Source organism: Mchenga conophoros, linkage group LG11 (assembly GCF_057382185.1).
Source record: "Mchenga conophoros isolate Kocher_MC1m ecotype Shallow Benthic linkage group LG11, M_conophoros_male_GT1.1, whole genome shotgun sequence".
Lineage (NCBI taxonomy): Eukaryota > Metazoa > Chordata > Actinopteri > Cichliformes > Cichlidae > Mchenga > Mchenga conophoros.
Genome location: NC_140536.1, coordinates 20,430,032 through 20,447,646, shown reverse-complemented (window position 1 = coordinate 20,447,646; position 17,615 = coordinate 20,430,032). Strand labels below are relative to the sequence as shown.

At 41.4% G+C, this 17,615-nt stretch overlaps 1 protein-coding gene across 2 annotated transcripts in view; it reads left to right on the top strand.

Annotated features, from left to right (window-relative positions):
- Positions 1-17,615, top strand: part of ago3a (argonaute RISC catalytic component 3a) — a 39,145-nt gene that overhangs the window by 2,616 nt on the left and 18,914 nt on the right. For both annotated transcript variants that reach the window (XM_085291409.1, XM_085291407.1), the window contains exons 2-5: positions 12,162-12,333; positions 12,695-12,815; positions 13,015-13,223; positions 14,397-14,533. In XM_085291409.1, the coding sequence (XP_085147535.1) occupies positions 12,162-12,333; positions 12,695-12,815; positions 13,015-13,223; positions 14,397-14,533 (639 nt within the window). The remainder of the gene's footprint in view (positions 1-12,161; positions 12,334-12,694; positions 12,816-13,014; positions 13,224-14,396; positions 14,534-17,615) is intronic.

Here is a 17,615-nt window from a genome sequence, read left to right as displayed (position 1 = left end):
GTGTTAACTCCACAGCGTGTCCCCAAACACTTTCTCACTTGTTATTGAAGTAATATTACATTATGGCTGAGTTTTTAAGCCAGAACTAGTGATGATGTTCAAATCACGGGCACAGTTATATAGGACTCGTATTTAAAGTAATCTGTATTCTTTTGACACGCAGAACGCAGAGATTTGAAGGTTTCAGTGGCACTGGGGGTGTGACACATCTGAAACCGAGACATCAAACCGCAACACCAACATCTTCCCGTACTATGATATCCATGTGGAGCTGTTAATACCTAGCTCAGATGTTTCACAGATTATATTTAAAATGCATCAGTATGATGGAGGTTTTTCTTGTGTGGCGCTATACAAGAGAGCCTTTAAATAAGCGGTGGGTATTTTGGGAAATACGTTGCTTTAGTGCTGTGATTTGTTGTGCACCCTCTTGTTTGTTCTCCAGTCATCAATCTCTCACGTAACTGTTGGCACAGAAGGAAATAATCACATCAAACACATTGCTTTGCACCTAAATTTTGCTCGCAGCAAATTGAAAATAGCAGTTCAGTCTGCTTCAAATGGGATTAATATATTAAAAAACAACAACAAAATCCGCAAATATGACACCTGTCACTTCCAGCCGTCATCTTTCTTCTCATGCTTAATGCTAGATCAACTTCTATGAAGGTAGCATTAACCTGATCTCAGTAATTTCCACTGTGTTGCTGATTTTTAACAACATTATGTAGTGTGTAGTAGTATCCTAGTCAGGAGGGATGCTGAAAGAAGGAAAAAGGGTGTGGAAGAGTGAGGTGAAAGTCAAGATGAAAAGAGGAAGACCACAACGACAGCTCATGTGGTGAAAGAGGGTGAGGGGGAGATGTAGGCAGATGATCCGCTCTGGTGTCCCGTAAAGGGAACAGCTGAGAAAAAGGCTGTCCAGCTGTTTGGTCTGTTTACCTGCATTAGCCAGTGTGATCCAACTTGACGGTTCCCCAGATTTATTCTGACCCTTCTCTAGAGAAAGAAATATTAATTAATCTTATGAAGTACATGGACCGGTTGTTATATAGCCCTTTTTTCTTTTTTTTCTACTGGAGCACTCAGAACAACATACCTCATTCACCCATTCACACTCGGGATCAGGTCAGTATCTTGTCCAAGGATACTTAGGCACGCAGACTGGAGCAGCCAGGGATTGAACCACCAACCTTCCAATTAGTGGATGACTTCTCGACCTCCTGGGCTACATGCCAGAATTTGCACAGTAAACTCATCAATTTGTGGAATTCGGTGCCAGCTGCATCAGAAATTTAAAAAGCAACTCTCTGGCTATAAACTTGGAAATGTTGACGCTCTCAAATAGATCTCCAAAGCCTACGTTAGTTTCTCTGTGAGATTAAAACATTTGTTTGCAAATAAACATAACCTGCTTCTGACTGTAAAACATTTTATGAGGAAATGCAGAAAACTGAATCTTTCTAACCTTTGTATTATTATAAAAGTAATGGCCTTTATTGTGTAGGGGCTGATCAGGCTCAGCGGAGTGCATTAACGACGCCCATTCAGGAAAACCCCTCATATGAAGGTGTTACAGCTCGAGGAGAGCAAAATGATTAAGTCTGTCATTCTGAAAATCCTAAAGACTTGTTGCTCATAGGGCTGCTCGCTTATGGGGGGAAATTATCTCAAGAAGAAACTTGCGTTCAATGAAATGAATTACCTTTAAGTCAAGTGAAAAACTAAAATAGCAGATAGTCTTTATGAAAAGGTCAAAACTACAGGGGGGGAAAGATGTGCTGAATAGGAAATCAAGAGAGTTACTGCCCTGCAAAATAGAGCATGGTAATGGGTTTATCTTGGTTTTCTCACTTTAATAACTGCAAAAGTAGAGTTTGAAATTAAAGATTGATTCCTTGAACAGCTTTAGTGGAAACAACTGTATATATAAACATACTGGGCATATTGAAAGATTTACTGGAAGACAATGAGACGGCACGTACAGTACAGCAGGGGGGGCTCCCCCACCTTCCAGCTGACACACTACACCGAGTAAGCAGGTGGGATTTGAGCTGGCTGGAGATGAGTCAGCTTCACATGAAAGGCAGCCTTGGAAGTGGGTTTTACTGTCCATTAACACATTAATGGGACATGAACTAGTTTAATGAAGAACGACTCTGGAAAATGAGTGTTTGTTTGTCGCACCACCGTCTTGCTTTTGTTCTCTTCGTTTCGTTCCCCACTTGTTTTTCTCACACTCGTGCGTTCGTTTCCCGCTCTTTTTCTTTTCTTTTTTTCTTTAAGTTCACACAGTTACCACCCCCATTCCCTCCCGGGTTACTGCTTCTGTATCCTTCTCTGTGCCCCAGTGGGAAACTCTGCCTTCCCTGTCATTCTCCTTGTACGTTGATTCTCTGTGGATTTTCAGCAGACAGTGGGGTCGGCTTTGAGGGAGGGCTTAGTACTTGATTTGCAGTCTCTCCTCATAATGCTCAGTTCATTCAAGCAGCCTGCTGACAATAGGCAGTCCCCGTCTAAAACCCCAGCCACCCATAATGTTAACATTGGTATATTGTTGCTGGTTTCTATGGAGAATGCAATTTAGCATTGCTTTTTAGTTGTTTTGTAGGGAGTTTTTTTTTTCTGTTGTTGTTGTTGTTGTTGTTTTATTGACCAAAGCTTCCTAAAAACATCTTTCTTTATTTTAAACAGAATATAATCTCTTAATGTAATATGGAAATGGTAAGTGTTGGCTGTTGTTGGAACGTCGCCACCGCTGCTGTCTTGGTTACAGAAAATAGATGCGACGAGGAGGCTTAGATCTGACTGTTAAAAGATTTATAAAATAGGTTTAATTTGACTGAGACCATAAACTCAGGAGGAAAATGTTTAGAGGTCAATGCAAATGACTTTTTTTCCATGTGCTTCTACAGGACAGAAGGTCTTTTTGTAGCCATAGCTGTTTCCATCTGGTGGCATTCAGATAAAACACTGGTTTAAGGCACTTCTGCTTCATTTTTGCGACCCGGAAGCTAGGTCTGTTTTTGGTCTGTTCATTCCTCAACTGAGGAGAATAAAGGTTGCTGTACTCTTGCCTTTTATTGTTGCGTTTCCCAAAATAAAATCTGATAAATAAGCTATCAGAACCATTTTAACATCATCCCTTAAATGCTGTGGTCCTCTTATTTTCATTGAAAAAGTGTTAGTCATGTGTTGCAGTAGTATACTGGGCGGCAACTCTGTATGACACATGTTTTGGGCTTGCAGCTAGTGGGTGTGCATTTTGTGAAAAGCTAGAGGTCTGTGATGTGTCACCTTGCCCTCTTTTCCACCTCCACCTTCCCCCCCCCCCCCCCCTTCCTGAGATCTGTTTTTGGGGGGAGCTCTAAGGGTCTCATTTTTCTTTGGGGGGGTGATATGGAGAGGAAGAAGGGGGCGGGTGGTGACTGAGATAGGGAAATGTGTCTGTGTGCTTTGTTTTTGAGCTCACTGGAGAAAAAACAGAAGTATATTGGTTAATCAGTTCCAGCAGACTATCTTCATTATTATTCCATTCGGCATTGACAAGAGAGCTGTCAATAGGCAGTCACGTAAGGTAGAGGTGCATTTGTTTGGAAAAGAGGAGGTTGATTTAAATGCTTCTCAGGTGATGTAATGACAGAATAATTCAGCAGAACCAGAGGGAGTCATTTAAGAGGCCAGTGATTCCCTTCATTTCTACCTTCTGCTGATATGTTAGAGGACTACATCAATTTTTCAGTACGATCAGAAGTCAGTCATTTCTGATTGTTGGCCTTTGGCCTCAGACATGTATTTAGTAGATCTAAAACGTTAAGCTGAAGACTTTAAACAGCCATTTTGAACTCTCTTTGTATAAATGTGGGAAATTAGACTAAAGGAAAAGCGTACATGGCCAGAGGCTAAACGATACGTTGATGCTTATTTCATTTGTCTCGGTTGTATCAAGGTGTTAACTGTGTAAATAATTCAAAACCTTTAGCTCTAATTATATTAACTATTATTTATTAAAGTCCAGTTTTAAAACAAACTTTTAATGTAAGCCGGTTCTTATTAACACTTTAACACAACATCAAGTGTTGCTCTGTTTCGGTTGTAGTTAAGCTATTAGATTGCTCCATCCACTTTTCCACTCAGCCTGGACTAGTAAAACGGAAAGCCCCATTTAGCCTGCCTGAATAAATTCTCCCAGTCATTTTAACACAGCTAGGACTTTTTGTGTGTAAGTACACACATCTATCTACATATGAATAAATGTATGTATAAAATATGCGTAAGCTGAGTCAGTAAGACGGCCTAATGCCAGTGAGTCAGAAGAATTTTCTCATAATAAATGATTCCTGAGGGGTGAGGGGTACTTTACCCTGACCTCTTCTTGGAACAAAACCAGTTGTTACAGTTTTGAAGGTAAATTTTTAATTGTTGCTTAATAATTTTGGGCCTTCGTGTTTATGTATTGATTTTTTTAGTTTTCCCCCTCTCTTTCAGTTTCATAGTTGGTGAATGTTATCAGTCTGTGACCTTTCTGAACACCAGCCAGGCCAGTTTGGCACGGAAACTCTTTCTCTGCACATACTTGGTATGCAAATTATGTAGTTTGGTATTTTCTTGCTGATTTTTCTTGGAAAAAATGCGTCACGTAGATGGCAGCATATGTTACCCTAAAACCTGTACATCTTGATATTCTGGAGGGAAACCTTCAGTCTTGGCATTCACGTGGACGTTACTTTGGCACATAACACCCAACTAAACACTGTTGCACACTCTTACCAACAAGGCATTGGCACCCACTCTCCCTTCAAATTCTCGAGATCCCAATTTAATTGAGTTTCCCCGAGTTTAGCTTGAACAAACTTGAGCTACATCCACCAACAATGTCCCAGCCACCACAGAATACAGTATCTCTTGAGGTCAAAGCTGTTTTGAAGATACAAGAGGAACCGTTACTATGTTAGGGAAGTGGCTTAAACGCGGTTGGTTGGTGTACATTGTTCAGCGTTAATTGTGAATTCACAGTTATCCACGTGAACCTCCTGATCTCCTTGTCTTTCTTTGTTGAGCTTTCAGGCACAGGGAGAAAATTCAGGCTCCACAAAGAAATGCCTGGAGATCTGGTAGAGCAGGTCATTCACTGATCAGGCGGTTGGTGGTTCAATCCCTGGCTTACTTGCCCTTCTAGTTTGCAATTCAAAGTGTTCTTGGGTAAGATACGCAATGCCCAGTGCATCCACTGAAGTGTGAGCACGTTCTTGATGGTTACATTTTATTTTTATTTATTTATTTTTTAAGAGCACTGTATTTATGTGTGAATTGATGAACATAACATGTATTGGCTTTAATGCTTGGAGTAGAAAAGTGCTATGTAAGTGCTGGTCTATTTAGCCTTTTACTCTGACTTCCAAAACATGCATGGTAACTTATTCTAAATTAGTTGTCAGCTTGAATGCAAGGTGGATTGAGCACTTAAGTGCAGTGTGAATCTCTGCGAAAAGGCAAAATGTGGCTTGTAGTGTAACCTGCTTTGAGTGGTCAGATTAGAAAAGCTCTGGATAAACTCCAGTCGCTTCATTTTATTCCTCCACACAGTCAGGCTCGTAAACTGTGCGCTGATAATGAACTGGATGGTCTCATTCCTCTTTTACCTGGAAGATTTTGCGTCCGTGATTTCCAGAAAAAAACCCTCAGATTTTATTACTGACTGTTTGCAGAGGAAGTGATGTGTCTGGAGTATATTTGTGTATGGTTTGTTCTTTGCAAGTTTGAATTTTAATCTGCATTTGTGAATGCGAGGGTGTACCTTGCCTTTCACCTGTGACAGCTTGAATAGGCTCCAGCACTCCAATGATCCTGAATTGGATAAGCAGAAGAAGATGGATGGATTGAGTGATTTTAAAAAAAAAAAAAAAAAAAAAAAGTTGGTAGTAATGATTGAAATCCATTGCATTCTTGTAATAATTACTTTAATTAATAAATTACTTTAACATCCACTCTTTAGCTCACGTTCTGCTTCAGTTTGTTCTCGTGTCTGATCAGGGACTCGTCAGCCTGTCAGTATGTGGCATCTTGTTGGTGTCTATCCGTGGTAGAGAGTGGCAGCGACTCCCTTGGGTGCCAAATGCAACACTCTTGAGATTGATGAGGGTGGAAGAAGAAGGGAGGAGTCTGGCTGTGAATGGTGTGCATCAATCCTTGCTGTCAGTCTTTCTGCGTATGTCTGAGTGTGTGTGTTTGTGTGTGTGTGTGTGTGTGTTTCTAGGATCTGGGTGTTGGGACTGACGCCATTGTGCCTGGCCACGGAGCACTCTCCCTGTTCCCACAGCGCTGGCCTCTCCGGATTAGAAACACAACAGCTGTATTGTGTGTGTGTGTGTGTGTGTGTGTTGGTGTGTGGACATGTGCACTCGTTAGTAGCGTGGACGTTTGTGTACTGGGGGATGTGGCTGAGGGAGTTAGCAAGGACTGGATGTCAGCCGAGCTTCTCACCAGCTAGTTATTCTGGCTCTGAGCCCACTGTGTACAGTGTGACTGTGTGGTGTTGCAAAGCAGCGGAGTGAAATGAGTTCACATTGCTGAGATGTTTCTTGAAAATATTCATACTCTTAGAAAGGCATCTCAATTATTGGTTTGTGATATAATGTTTACTTGTATCTTATTCCATGTGCACCACTGCAGAGCAGTGTGGCACTGATGGCTCAGTAGGGTTGTTTACAATTAATAAAACCAAATATCTTCACTTGTCTTTGCCAAAGGTTTTCTAGTAATACAAAAAGCCACTAAGGCATCTAATTTAATATCAATGACTGCGTGTGGATTCTTATTTATTTCATCATGATGTGACGATGTAAAAGGAGGCGGAAGTGCTTTTGCGTGAGCTGAGTTGGGAACAAATTAAACGCGTTCAGAGAAATGCTCACTGTAATCTTTAATAAGCTCTTAAATAGGTCTAAATTCAGAGGAAATGGAACCAAAAAAACCAGGTTTAATCTTGATTAGTCGATCTGTGTTAATTGGAAGATTAGCTTAAGTTGTAGCAACATTTCACATAAGCCAATTTTACACATGAACCCCACATAATGTTGGCAGAATCGGTTTAAGCAATCGTCCTGTTTTCTTCACTCTCATGTAAAACAAACATGGAAATTGTCACTGTGACCAAGATTCAGTGTTCGACGTGACTACACATTACAAGTGCCACATAGTGCTAAAGTGAAGATGTTAAAGAAGTATGAATGAGAAACTGTTAAAACTATTTAAAACATGATAATGATAAACGATAAAGACGTCTGAATGCAGCGTGCTTTACATGCAAGAGATGAATTGTGTTGCAGAATGTCTGGTGTGCAAAGAAATGAAAAATAAAGCAAATGTTCTCTGAAAGCTTAAACTGTCAAGATTCACAGCTGTCTTTGGAACTTATTATATTTAAACATGGTGTAAATTGTGGATGACACATTTGTTAATGTTAATCTTTCAAAACAATATTTAAAAACTTATGTCATTGAAGAAATCTGCTATCAGTGAAACTACGGTAGATTAATTCAGGTTCTGAATTTTTCAAGCACAGAAAAAATGGAAATGGTCATTTGTCATTGAGCCTGTTGCTAACAGAAAATGCTACTTCGAGACGGACTGTCATTTGTTAGGTGTTTGGTTTTCACTTTGAAAAGCCTTGTATTACTTTTTACCCTCCCAGCCGTTGCAGGCTGATGGGGTATTGGCGTCACTGTGCTGGGTGGGCAAGCGACGTGGCCACTAAAGTTTGTGACTGTGATAACTTGAACAAGGTGATGCGGCAGTTTCAAATTGATACTATGGGTATATCTATTAGGATGTTGAGAGGTAGCACTGGTGGCCACTAGTATTTCTCTTAAATGTGGAGATGCCTAACATCTCAGCCCTGTCTCTGGCCCCTCATCCCAAATAGGTCGCAGCGAATGGCTGCTACTCCGTGAGCCTGGTTCAGCCAGAGGTTTCTCTCTGCTAAAAGGCAGTTGTTGTTTTTTTTTCTTGCCACTGTCGCCAAGTGCTTGCTCATAGGGGGTCATCTAGGGGTTTTCACTTTATCATTGTAACGTCTTTACCTTACGATATAAGTGCCTTGAGGCAACTATTGTGATTTGCCGCTACATAAATAAAATTGTATTATGGAGCTTTGTAAGATTTGGCAACATTTTAGAACCTCTTAAATGGCAGTCCATCCATTTTCTTCTGTTTGTCTAATTCAGGGTTGCAGTTGGGCCGGAGCCTATGCCTGTCATAGGGCAAGAGGTAGATTGGTGACCTGTCCAGGTTATAATCTGTCACTCTCACATTCACACCTAGAGCCAATTTAGTGTTGCTAAGAATAACCTGACATGCATGACTGTGGGAGGAAGCCATAGTACCCACAGAGAACCCTCGCAGAAGCACGGCGAAACTCTGCACACAAAGGCTCCAGTTGATTTGAATCCAGGTTTGTTACCCAGACGAAGCCATGTTAGCGAGAAAAAATACAAATAAATCCAGTCTTTAGCACACTCATTGTCTTAAATAACTGCCCTAAAATTAAAACAAATAACTGATCCCAGGGCTTAGATTATTATTTTTTTGACTTTTTGACTTTTTGCCCTCTTTTACTTTGCACATTACAGCCTGGGGGAAAACATACTTATAGATTACATCTACTCTCTTCTGTTTAAGACGTCCTTCCTGTAATTACCTAAAAGTGCACAGTGCACAAATACACATGCAGCGTGGTATTTTTCAACTTGCCGAGGTTTCCTCGAACGCTTACAGATGCTGAGTCTACAAAGACTTGGTAACCGTTTTGATGTACACGTCTGTGGTTCAGATTTCACTGTTTGTAAAGGCAAACTGTAACAGGCGCTCCGCCAGCAGTCGAAGACTTTAATGCCCTCTGCATATTTTGATTATCATTTTGTGTTTTTTCCTCTATAGATGTTACTGTAAATTAGTGTATCATGCTTGCGTGTTGTGGGTTGTACAGCTTCCCACACACCTAGCAAGCCCCAAGTGTCCCCAAGGTTTGATTGTCAAGGTCTGAGTCATCGTATAAAAATATCAGTACTTAGTTGTCATGAACGTCTTGCTGAGAGTTACCTCTAAGTCTTTTATACTGGTACTGTGGTTTTTAAATTTTTTTTTTATAACAAAGCGTGAGATTTGTACTGCTCTCACGGTCACTCCACCACCATCTTCAGTTAAACTTTCCTCTCAGGCCTTCTTGTTCCTGCTTTTGTCGATAACTCCGTTTGTTATGTCTGTCTGTGGAGGGAACTGAGATGCAGCTTTCAGGAGAGAAAGATGCAGGGAGAGATACTTGGCCTGTTGCTGAATGATCGGGGTCAGGGTGGCTATTTGGAAAATGCTGTAAAAACACATCTGTGTGCCATGCTTGGTAAATTTTCAGCATCACAGCATGGTGCCTGCCATGCGCGTAATGTTGTGAGGTCCCATCTATGTTCACAGCAAGCAGTAATCGCTGCAAATGCATACTTTGGCAGGTTTTATTCATCTGCAGAAATCTAAGTAGATTATATAAAAGGAAAAAATCTTTTGGTTTCTTTTTGCTGTGCACAAGAAGTTTGGGGCTTAAGGAAACTTAAGTTTTTTGAATTGTTTCTGTGGAGATTTTCACTTTGCATGCACCATTACATGATCTCAAAACATTTGCAAAAGTGACAGACTCGCCCATAATCGCGATTCACAGGAAGCTAAAGAATGCAGAGGCCGTCTAGCCAAATACCACAGTGATGGGACCGGTGTTTTGATTACAGCGGCACAACTTGTTTCGATGCCACGACGGCATGACTGCAGGAGGCAGGTTGATGGGACGTTTAGCTTCAAAGAACTAAACGTTTGTTTCAGGAAGACGTGACATTTGTGCGAAATGCCAGAAATGGTAACTAATTGTGTAACGTGGGAAATATAAGGCCCTTCTTTCAGCATGCCGGTGCAAAACCACAGCTACAAATTACTGTACATCCGTGTGTGGTTTTCATATCGAAACAAAAGTAAGTGGTAGGGGTGTGTGTCTGTGTGTGCAATGCCACAGCTTGTTGCTCTGTGGTATGCCTTTTTTTGTTTTTGTTTCTTCGTTTCTTTTTTCTTTCTTTTTTCTTTTATTCACTGCAAGACCCCATCATTGCTCCTGTAATTCACTCACTGCATAATCCAGGAACAGGATGCTCAAGTATGTGTTTCTGTGCCTGTGGTGGCTCTGTGACTCACACTGAATGGAAGTCAGAGGTAGATGAAAGCTAGAAAAAGCCAACTCTGCCTACTATAATCCTACCACTCCCTGCCACCCCTCTAATACTTCCCAACCTCACTGGGACCGTAACAAAAAAGAAGCGTTCTTATTAATGAAGAGCTTCTGGAAGTTTGTATCAAGGACTGGAATTTGTGGAATTGGCACACACCTTTTCTTGCTTTCATTCAGACTGATCAGCATGTCTTCCTCCTCTTTTCTGTTTCGCCTGTGTGTCTCAAATCAGGCTTACCTCACAAGTTTCACTAAGGGGCCCAAGGGAATTACCATTACAAAGTACGTGTGCACATAGTTTTGTGTGGGAGAGACGACCACGACAGGAATTCCAGACTTCTCTTTTTCAGCATTTTACCCCAGCAGCGATTTCAAACAAGTGGCCTTTACCCTCCATCAACCCTGTTAGCCTTCACTCCAGAGCCCACCAGGGGAGCAACTGAAAAATTGAGCAGGGCAGAGAGCACCAGCTTCCAAAGCCCGACTGTAAATAAACAAGCTCACGTTGTCTGCTGATTCGTCACAGAAGGTTTCTGTTTCTGTTGTGGAGAGGTTTTTATGAACTTCCCTTCAGCTGGGCCCTCAACCCCAGTATCACCCACAGATGTCAGAAATGTGCAATGAATCACAAACGTAATATGACTCATGTTTCAGTGACACATTGGGGGCAGAGCCCCAGGCATTGAAAACTGAAAAAAGTGGTTGTGAAGAGGCATGCATAAAGCGAGTCTCTCTGGAGTTTTTGTGTAAAAGTGTCTCTTGTATAACAATATCCTAGTGAACTGTGGCATTATAAGTTGAATCCAAACAGTGTATTGGCACATCAGCATAATCGTTTGGGCCGTGTGAAGGCAAGCCTCAGCAGAGCCAGAAATAGCCCTGACATGAGCGTGGTGCATTAAGTTGAACAGAATGCTCCGTTTCTGGATCAAAGTGACTCATGTCAAAGACATCTCATGGTCTTGGTGTTGGTGTGCGCATGTTCTCTTAAGACCAAATGTGTGATCTGTGTCGCACACAGGTCAACTGCCCGACACGTGTTTTACGTTCTCTTAGTGCTACACAACTAGCCTTCATTAATATTGCGCGGTGCTGTTGTAGTTCCAGGAGAAAGTTGAATCATTGTTTTTTCCTGCTCCTCCTTGAGTTGGCAGATCCTGTTAAAAGTCATCTGAAATGTGACGACAGTCATGTCGGAGGGATGTGAAGTCACAACGTTGAGTTTGTTTATTTTCTTTTTCTTCGCGGTCTTTCTGTTGTTTGTTGTTATTTGGATGAGAGATTTCTTATGATAGAAGCTGTTGTTTTGCATCATTGAATATGTTGGTCATCAAGAGTATTTCATCTGGTGACTCATGCACCTCCTCATTCAGATTCTGTATATAGTTAAAATGAGGCGGACACATGTTTCATTGTGAGTCGATGTGTCATGAAGCACATGTCAAAGAGCTTACATGTCTGTGGGTTTTTCTCACTCTTTTTTTTTTTTTTTTTTAAAGTATGACAGTATTCAGTACACAGTCATTACTATTTCTTTACTAGATGTTTCCCTGCGTATCTGCATCATCTCTAGACTTTCCTCTGTATGCAGGATTACGGTAAGTTCTAAGTGTTAGATGTGGTTTCACTGAGTGTAGCATGTTTGTTTATTAAAAAACATAAAAGTACCTTTTAATTCATCGTGCATCTTCTTTCTTTCTTTCTTTTTTAAATGAATAAATAATTGCTTGTGTCAAAAATGAAACTCCAAGCAAATAATGTAATATCTTCTAAGGAGTATATTGCTAAATCTAATCACCTTTTAGACTTTACTGAAGATAAACTAAAGGTCTGAAAATGCTAAAAGTTCCAGGATGTGTATCAACCTCACATCATCTTTTAATTTACCCCCCCTCAGGAGCCGTTGGGGCCCAGTCCCTGTTCTCCATGCCTCGGCGGCCTGGCTATGGCACCATGGGGAAGCCAATCAAGCTGCTGGCCAACTGCTTCCAGGTGGAGATCCCCAAGATGGATGTCTACCTCTACGAGGTGGACATCAAGCCTGACAAGTGCCCACGGCGAGTCAACAGGTAAGATTGATCCACTGGCTGCTTTCTGGAAAACCTCTCACATGCAATATTTACATTAGCTACATTTCTCGTTCTAATCCATCATGAAATATTGAGCAGCTTGAAGTGACCTAGCACTTGCCAGAGCGTACCTGAAGTTGTTGTACACAGAAGATATTGTTTGTGTTGTACAGGAGGGGCACGGGATGAAAGCAAAATCTAATGCTAGCTTTTTTAGCCTGGCTTATAGCTGCCAACTGCCGCTTCTGTCCAGTGGAGAGCTCACAGCACACAGTGTAAAGTTGTGCCTGTTACTTCTGTCGGCATGCACTTTTTACAAGAGACAGAACAACTGCAAATCCTTTGTGTTCATCTTGTGCAGGGAGGTGGTTGACTCTATGGTGCAGCACTTCAAGGTGACAATCTTTGGGGATCGCAGGCCAGTCTACGATGGAAAGAGGAGTTTGTACACAGCCAACCCACTGCCTGTGGCACCCACGGGGGTGAGCTGCAGAAAAGACACAGACACAAAGGAGACAAACGCTCCTTTTTCTTCAGTGCAAACTGAATGTACTCAGACACACAATCTCAGCTGCTCATTATCACCTTAAGTGAGAAACGATGCATCCCTGCGGTTGTTAAAGAACGTAGACGATGTTCAGAGCATCAATCTGTCTGCACTCCTTTTGTTTTGGCCCACAGGTGGACCTGGATGTCACTCTCCCAGGAGAGGGAGGGAAAGATCGGCCCTTCAAAGTTTCCATTAAGTTCGTGTCTCTCGTCAGCTGGCACATGCTCCACGAGGTGCTGACTGGCCGCAGCATGCCTGAACCCCTTGAGCTGGACAAGCCTATCAGCACCAACCCTGTACACGCAGTGGACGTAGTACTGCGAAACTTGCCCTCCATGAAGTGAGCTGCTTATTGCTGTCATGTTTTGTTTTTTGTTTTTTTCTTGAATGATTTCCTTATAATACCATGTAAGATAACTGGCAGATAAAGTTATGGAATGAACTTAAATTAGGAACGTTTTCATCCTTAATTTACTTTTACCTTCTGTACTTTCTTTAGCTTCATCTTCAGTCACCAAACACAGACATTGTAAAATCCAATCCCTGAGATACTCATAGCAAATACAATGTATTTATTTTGTCCTAGTAGCACTAATATCAGCACTCCGATCCCAGCGGAAATCAAACACGGCTGACACGGTCGCTCACAAGCACCTTACCACCTTTCATTCAGTATCGCTTCCCTAAGGCTCAGCAAAAGCACAGTTGAACACAATATTGCCAGAGCTGTAATGAAAACCTTTTTCAAAGCATTATTAAAAAGTGGTAATATCGACACCTTTCATTTAGCTGTGCTCACAGGTTCTGGCAGCCCGGTATTACATTGGCATTTTGACACATTGCAAATGTAAGATTTGCAAAGACGAATGAGACCTATATACAATACATAATGAGTCTTTTTGGACGGGTAATAGGAGGTTAATGGGTCCGGGCAATGTTACCACCCTCTCATCTCGCTGATGTACTTTCAGGCCATATTGAACAGCAGCTGAATGTGACTCCGCATAAATTCATATTAACCTACATTCTCAATTCAAGCTAATTTTACTTTTTCCTTCATCTTCAACACAGATTTCTTTTGCTCCTATTTGACCTTTTGTTTTTCAGGCATAGCCGTGAGATCATGGTATGCTAATCCATATGAGCCAAAAATTCAGGCTGCTCTAAATGCTCTGCTTTAGGACTCTTGATGATGTAATTGAGAGGGGATATCTTAATATTGCTATCTCAGGTACACAGCATTGGCCTCAGTCACTTACTTTTATAATCTTCTGTTTGCAACTGTCAGCCAATCAGAAGAAAGCTGGCTTGATTAACAGGTGGCTTAAAGGGAGAATTGCTAAAACACCTCCTTACAGACACGGTCAGTCTGCATCAAGCTGCAGATTTATATACTGTTAGTCATATATAGAGCTACTCTACTAGAGCCCAGAAAAAAATTGTGGAGCTGGAAATGAGTATGATTGGGTTCCCTTTAATATCAAACTTATAATTCCCCGTTTTCTGCATCTAGGTACACTCCAGTGGGCCGATCCTTCTTCTCTGCTCCAGAAGGCTACGACCATCCTCTGGGAGGTGGGAGGGAAGTTTGGTTTGGTTTCCACCAATCTGTGCGCCCTGCCATGTGGAAGATGATGCTAAACATTGACGGTAAGAACAAAAACCCAGTGTTTTCCTTGCCATCATTTATTTTTTTTTTTTAATTCTTGACTCAAAAACAAAAGAGTAAAGTCCATATTCCTCATATTACTAAATATTGAAAAATGCCCAACACCCACAGCCTCTTCTTTGTAATTCAATTTTTGGTTGTTTACAGTCACAAATCAATTTTGCCATTTCACTTTTGCAGCTGGGGAAGCTGGATTATAATATCAAGTCTCCATGTTACAGTTTTTATAGAGTTTTTGCACATGATCTTTCCACTTTTTATTTGAAGAAATGTAATGACTTTATTGGACAAAACTTTGACATGCTTCTTAATAGATGCATGTCAAACTTTATTTGTTTCAATAGCAATGATGGGGTCTGGCAGGCTCACTTCATGCTGTACTGAGGGCCTAATGTTTTCATGAATACCTTCTGTAGTCTAAAGAGAAACTTAGGCCACGTTCACACTGCAGGCGAAAGCGCATCAAATCCGACTTTTTGGACCCTATGCGACCCATATCCGATCATGGTATGACCGTGTGAACCGCACAAATCTGATATTTTAAAATCCCATCTGAGTCACTTTAGTATGTGGTACTGAATCCGATACATATCTGATGTTTCAGAAAGCGACTGCTGTTTGAATGGTCATGTCGCATTAAATCCATCTTTTACGTCACTGACACAAGACAGACGCCAATTATCAGCGCCGGAGAAGACATCGTGAATGTTTCCTGGCCATCCAGTGTAGATGTTAGTGAAACTGTTGGGAAGACAACATTGGAGAAACGTTAACATTTTATTTGTACTGTATGATCTGCAGATTCTGACAGAAATCTGCAACTATCCTTTGAAGCACCGCTCCTCTCTAAAACAGCAATAAGGATCATTATTAGGCCATATGTAAATAACAAAATAACTTTATAACTTAAAGCAAAATTGGGAAACGTAAAGTCAGGAACAAGTCTTTATATTAAGGGCCATCAGTCAAACAATATTTTTTGGTCTGGTCTAAACAGAGTGCGTTGTGTGTGACGCCTTCTTTTGCGCATGCGGGCCGCTTTGAGGGTTCACACTAGAGCGCGTTTGCTGTCACATTTTATTTGTAGTGTGAACGAGCAGACAAAAACATCGGATTTGAGCATTAAGACCTGCAGTGTGAACATAGCCTTAAAGATGAGCTTTTTGCTCTTGTGTTTTCACGCAACCAACCTCGAAACTCCTGCTGTTTTATGTTCAGTCACCGGAAAACCGATTCGATTTGTTAGCGTCGAGTTAATTCTGTTGGCTAAATGTGGGTTGTTTGGAAATGGAACTGTTGAAAATCGAAATCAATAATTGGCTCTAGCTTGAGCTTCCTATCAGTAGAGAAACATAACACGAGACAATGCACTACAATTTCAATCTGTTGTTATTTGTGGAAAAATATGTGGCAGAGGGGATGGCAGAGAATGTGTCCTGCCATATGCACACCGCAGGAGGCTTGTGGAGATTGTGTCTGGCAGGGCTGCTGATAAGAGAGTGTGTGAGTGTGAGCGAGAGAGCGCCTAAGGAACACGGAGGAAAGTGGGTTCTTGGCTGGATGGGAACTGACTAGTTTGTTGCTGTGGAGACGGAGAGAAGCATGTATGTGTGTGCTTGTGCTGTTGTGCCTACATATATGAGACTAGTGGGTGTTTCTGGGGTCAGGAGGGTAGCTGTCTTGTCTGCTCTTCATCAGCAAACTAGAACTCCGACTCTTTGCAAACCATTCACATGCTGCATTGTATATTTGTAAAGCAAAGTAGTAAGCCTGCCTTAAATAGCCAAGCACGAAGGAAACTAACACTACCTCCCACAGTCTGCATTTTGTGCGTGTAAGTACTCTCAACAGCTACTTCATTAAGTACACCTATTCAATTGGTCTTTAATGTTAAAAATCTAATTGGCCAAATACATGTCAGCAACTACTTTAGTCGTGGTCAGAACGACCTGCTGCGGTTCAAAATGAGCATTAGAATAAGAAACAAATGTTATTTAAGTAACTTTGAGTGTAGTCTGACATCAATGGAGCATTTACAAACTGCTTCAAATCAAATGACTCAAATAGCTACTCTGTATGCAGAAGAGCACCTGTGAAGACACAACACATAGAATCTTAAAGTAGATGAGCTACAGCAGCAGAATTTTGACCCTACCCCATGAATGGAGGTAGGGTCAGAATTTGGTGAAAACAACATGAAGGAATGGATCTGTCCTGCCATAAATCCTTGGTTCAGGCTGCTGCAGGTGATGTAATCGTGTGGGGGATATTTTCTTGGACTACAGGAGTATTGATGCTGACCATGTCAATCACCACAGTATACTTCTGATGGCTGCTTCCAGCAGAATAGCATGCCATCTCACAAATCTCAGATCATCTCAAATTGGTCTCTTGAACATGACGATGAGTTCACGTATATCTCAATCCAATAGAGCAGTAGGAGATTCGCATCATGGATGTGGAACCAACGACTCGGCAGCAACTGTTTGATGCCATCATGTAAAAATGGACCACAATCACTGATGAATGTTTCCAGCACCTTGTTGAATCAGTGCTGTGAAGAATTAAGTCAGTTCTGAGGCAAAAAGAGGGTCCAACCCGATACAAGCAAAGTGTATTTAATGAAGTAGCCAGTGGGTGTAAATGAAATTATTTTAATTGCAGAGCAGTGAAATCTTTTTAAAAGTTTTCTTTTACTTCGGTGACTCAGACACTTCTGCGCATAGATAATGAAAACAGAATGCGTGGGAAGGTAAGCTAAGCGTCATAGATGTGCGTTTTTAGTGTTTTCAGAGACGATGTTGATGACAACGCATCACTAGATTACTTCTCAAGATTCTCATCCTCACCGCTGCACTTCTCCATCTCCCCGTGTCCATTTTTGGGTTTCCTTTGATCTGGCTTTTAGTTTTGTCATACCTGTTCTTTTTTTGTTTCCCCCTCTCTCTCATCTCACAGCTACTTTTATGTGCTTATACACAAGGTGCTAATGCAAGGTAGCCTCCACATCCCCTTCTGCATGAATCATGCTTCCTGCGCTGTGTGGTTACCATGCACATTTTG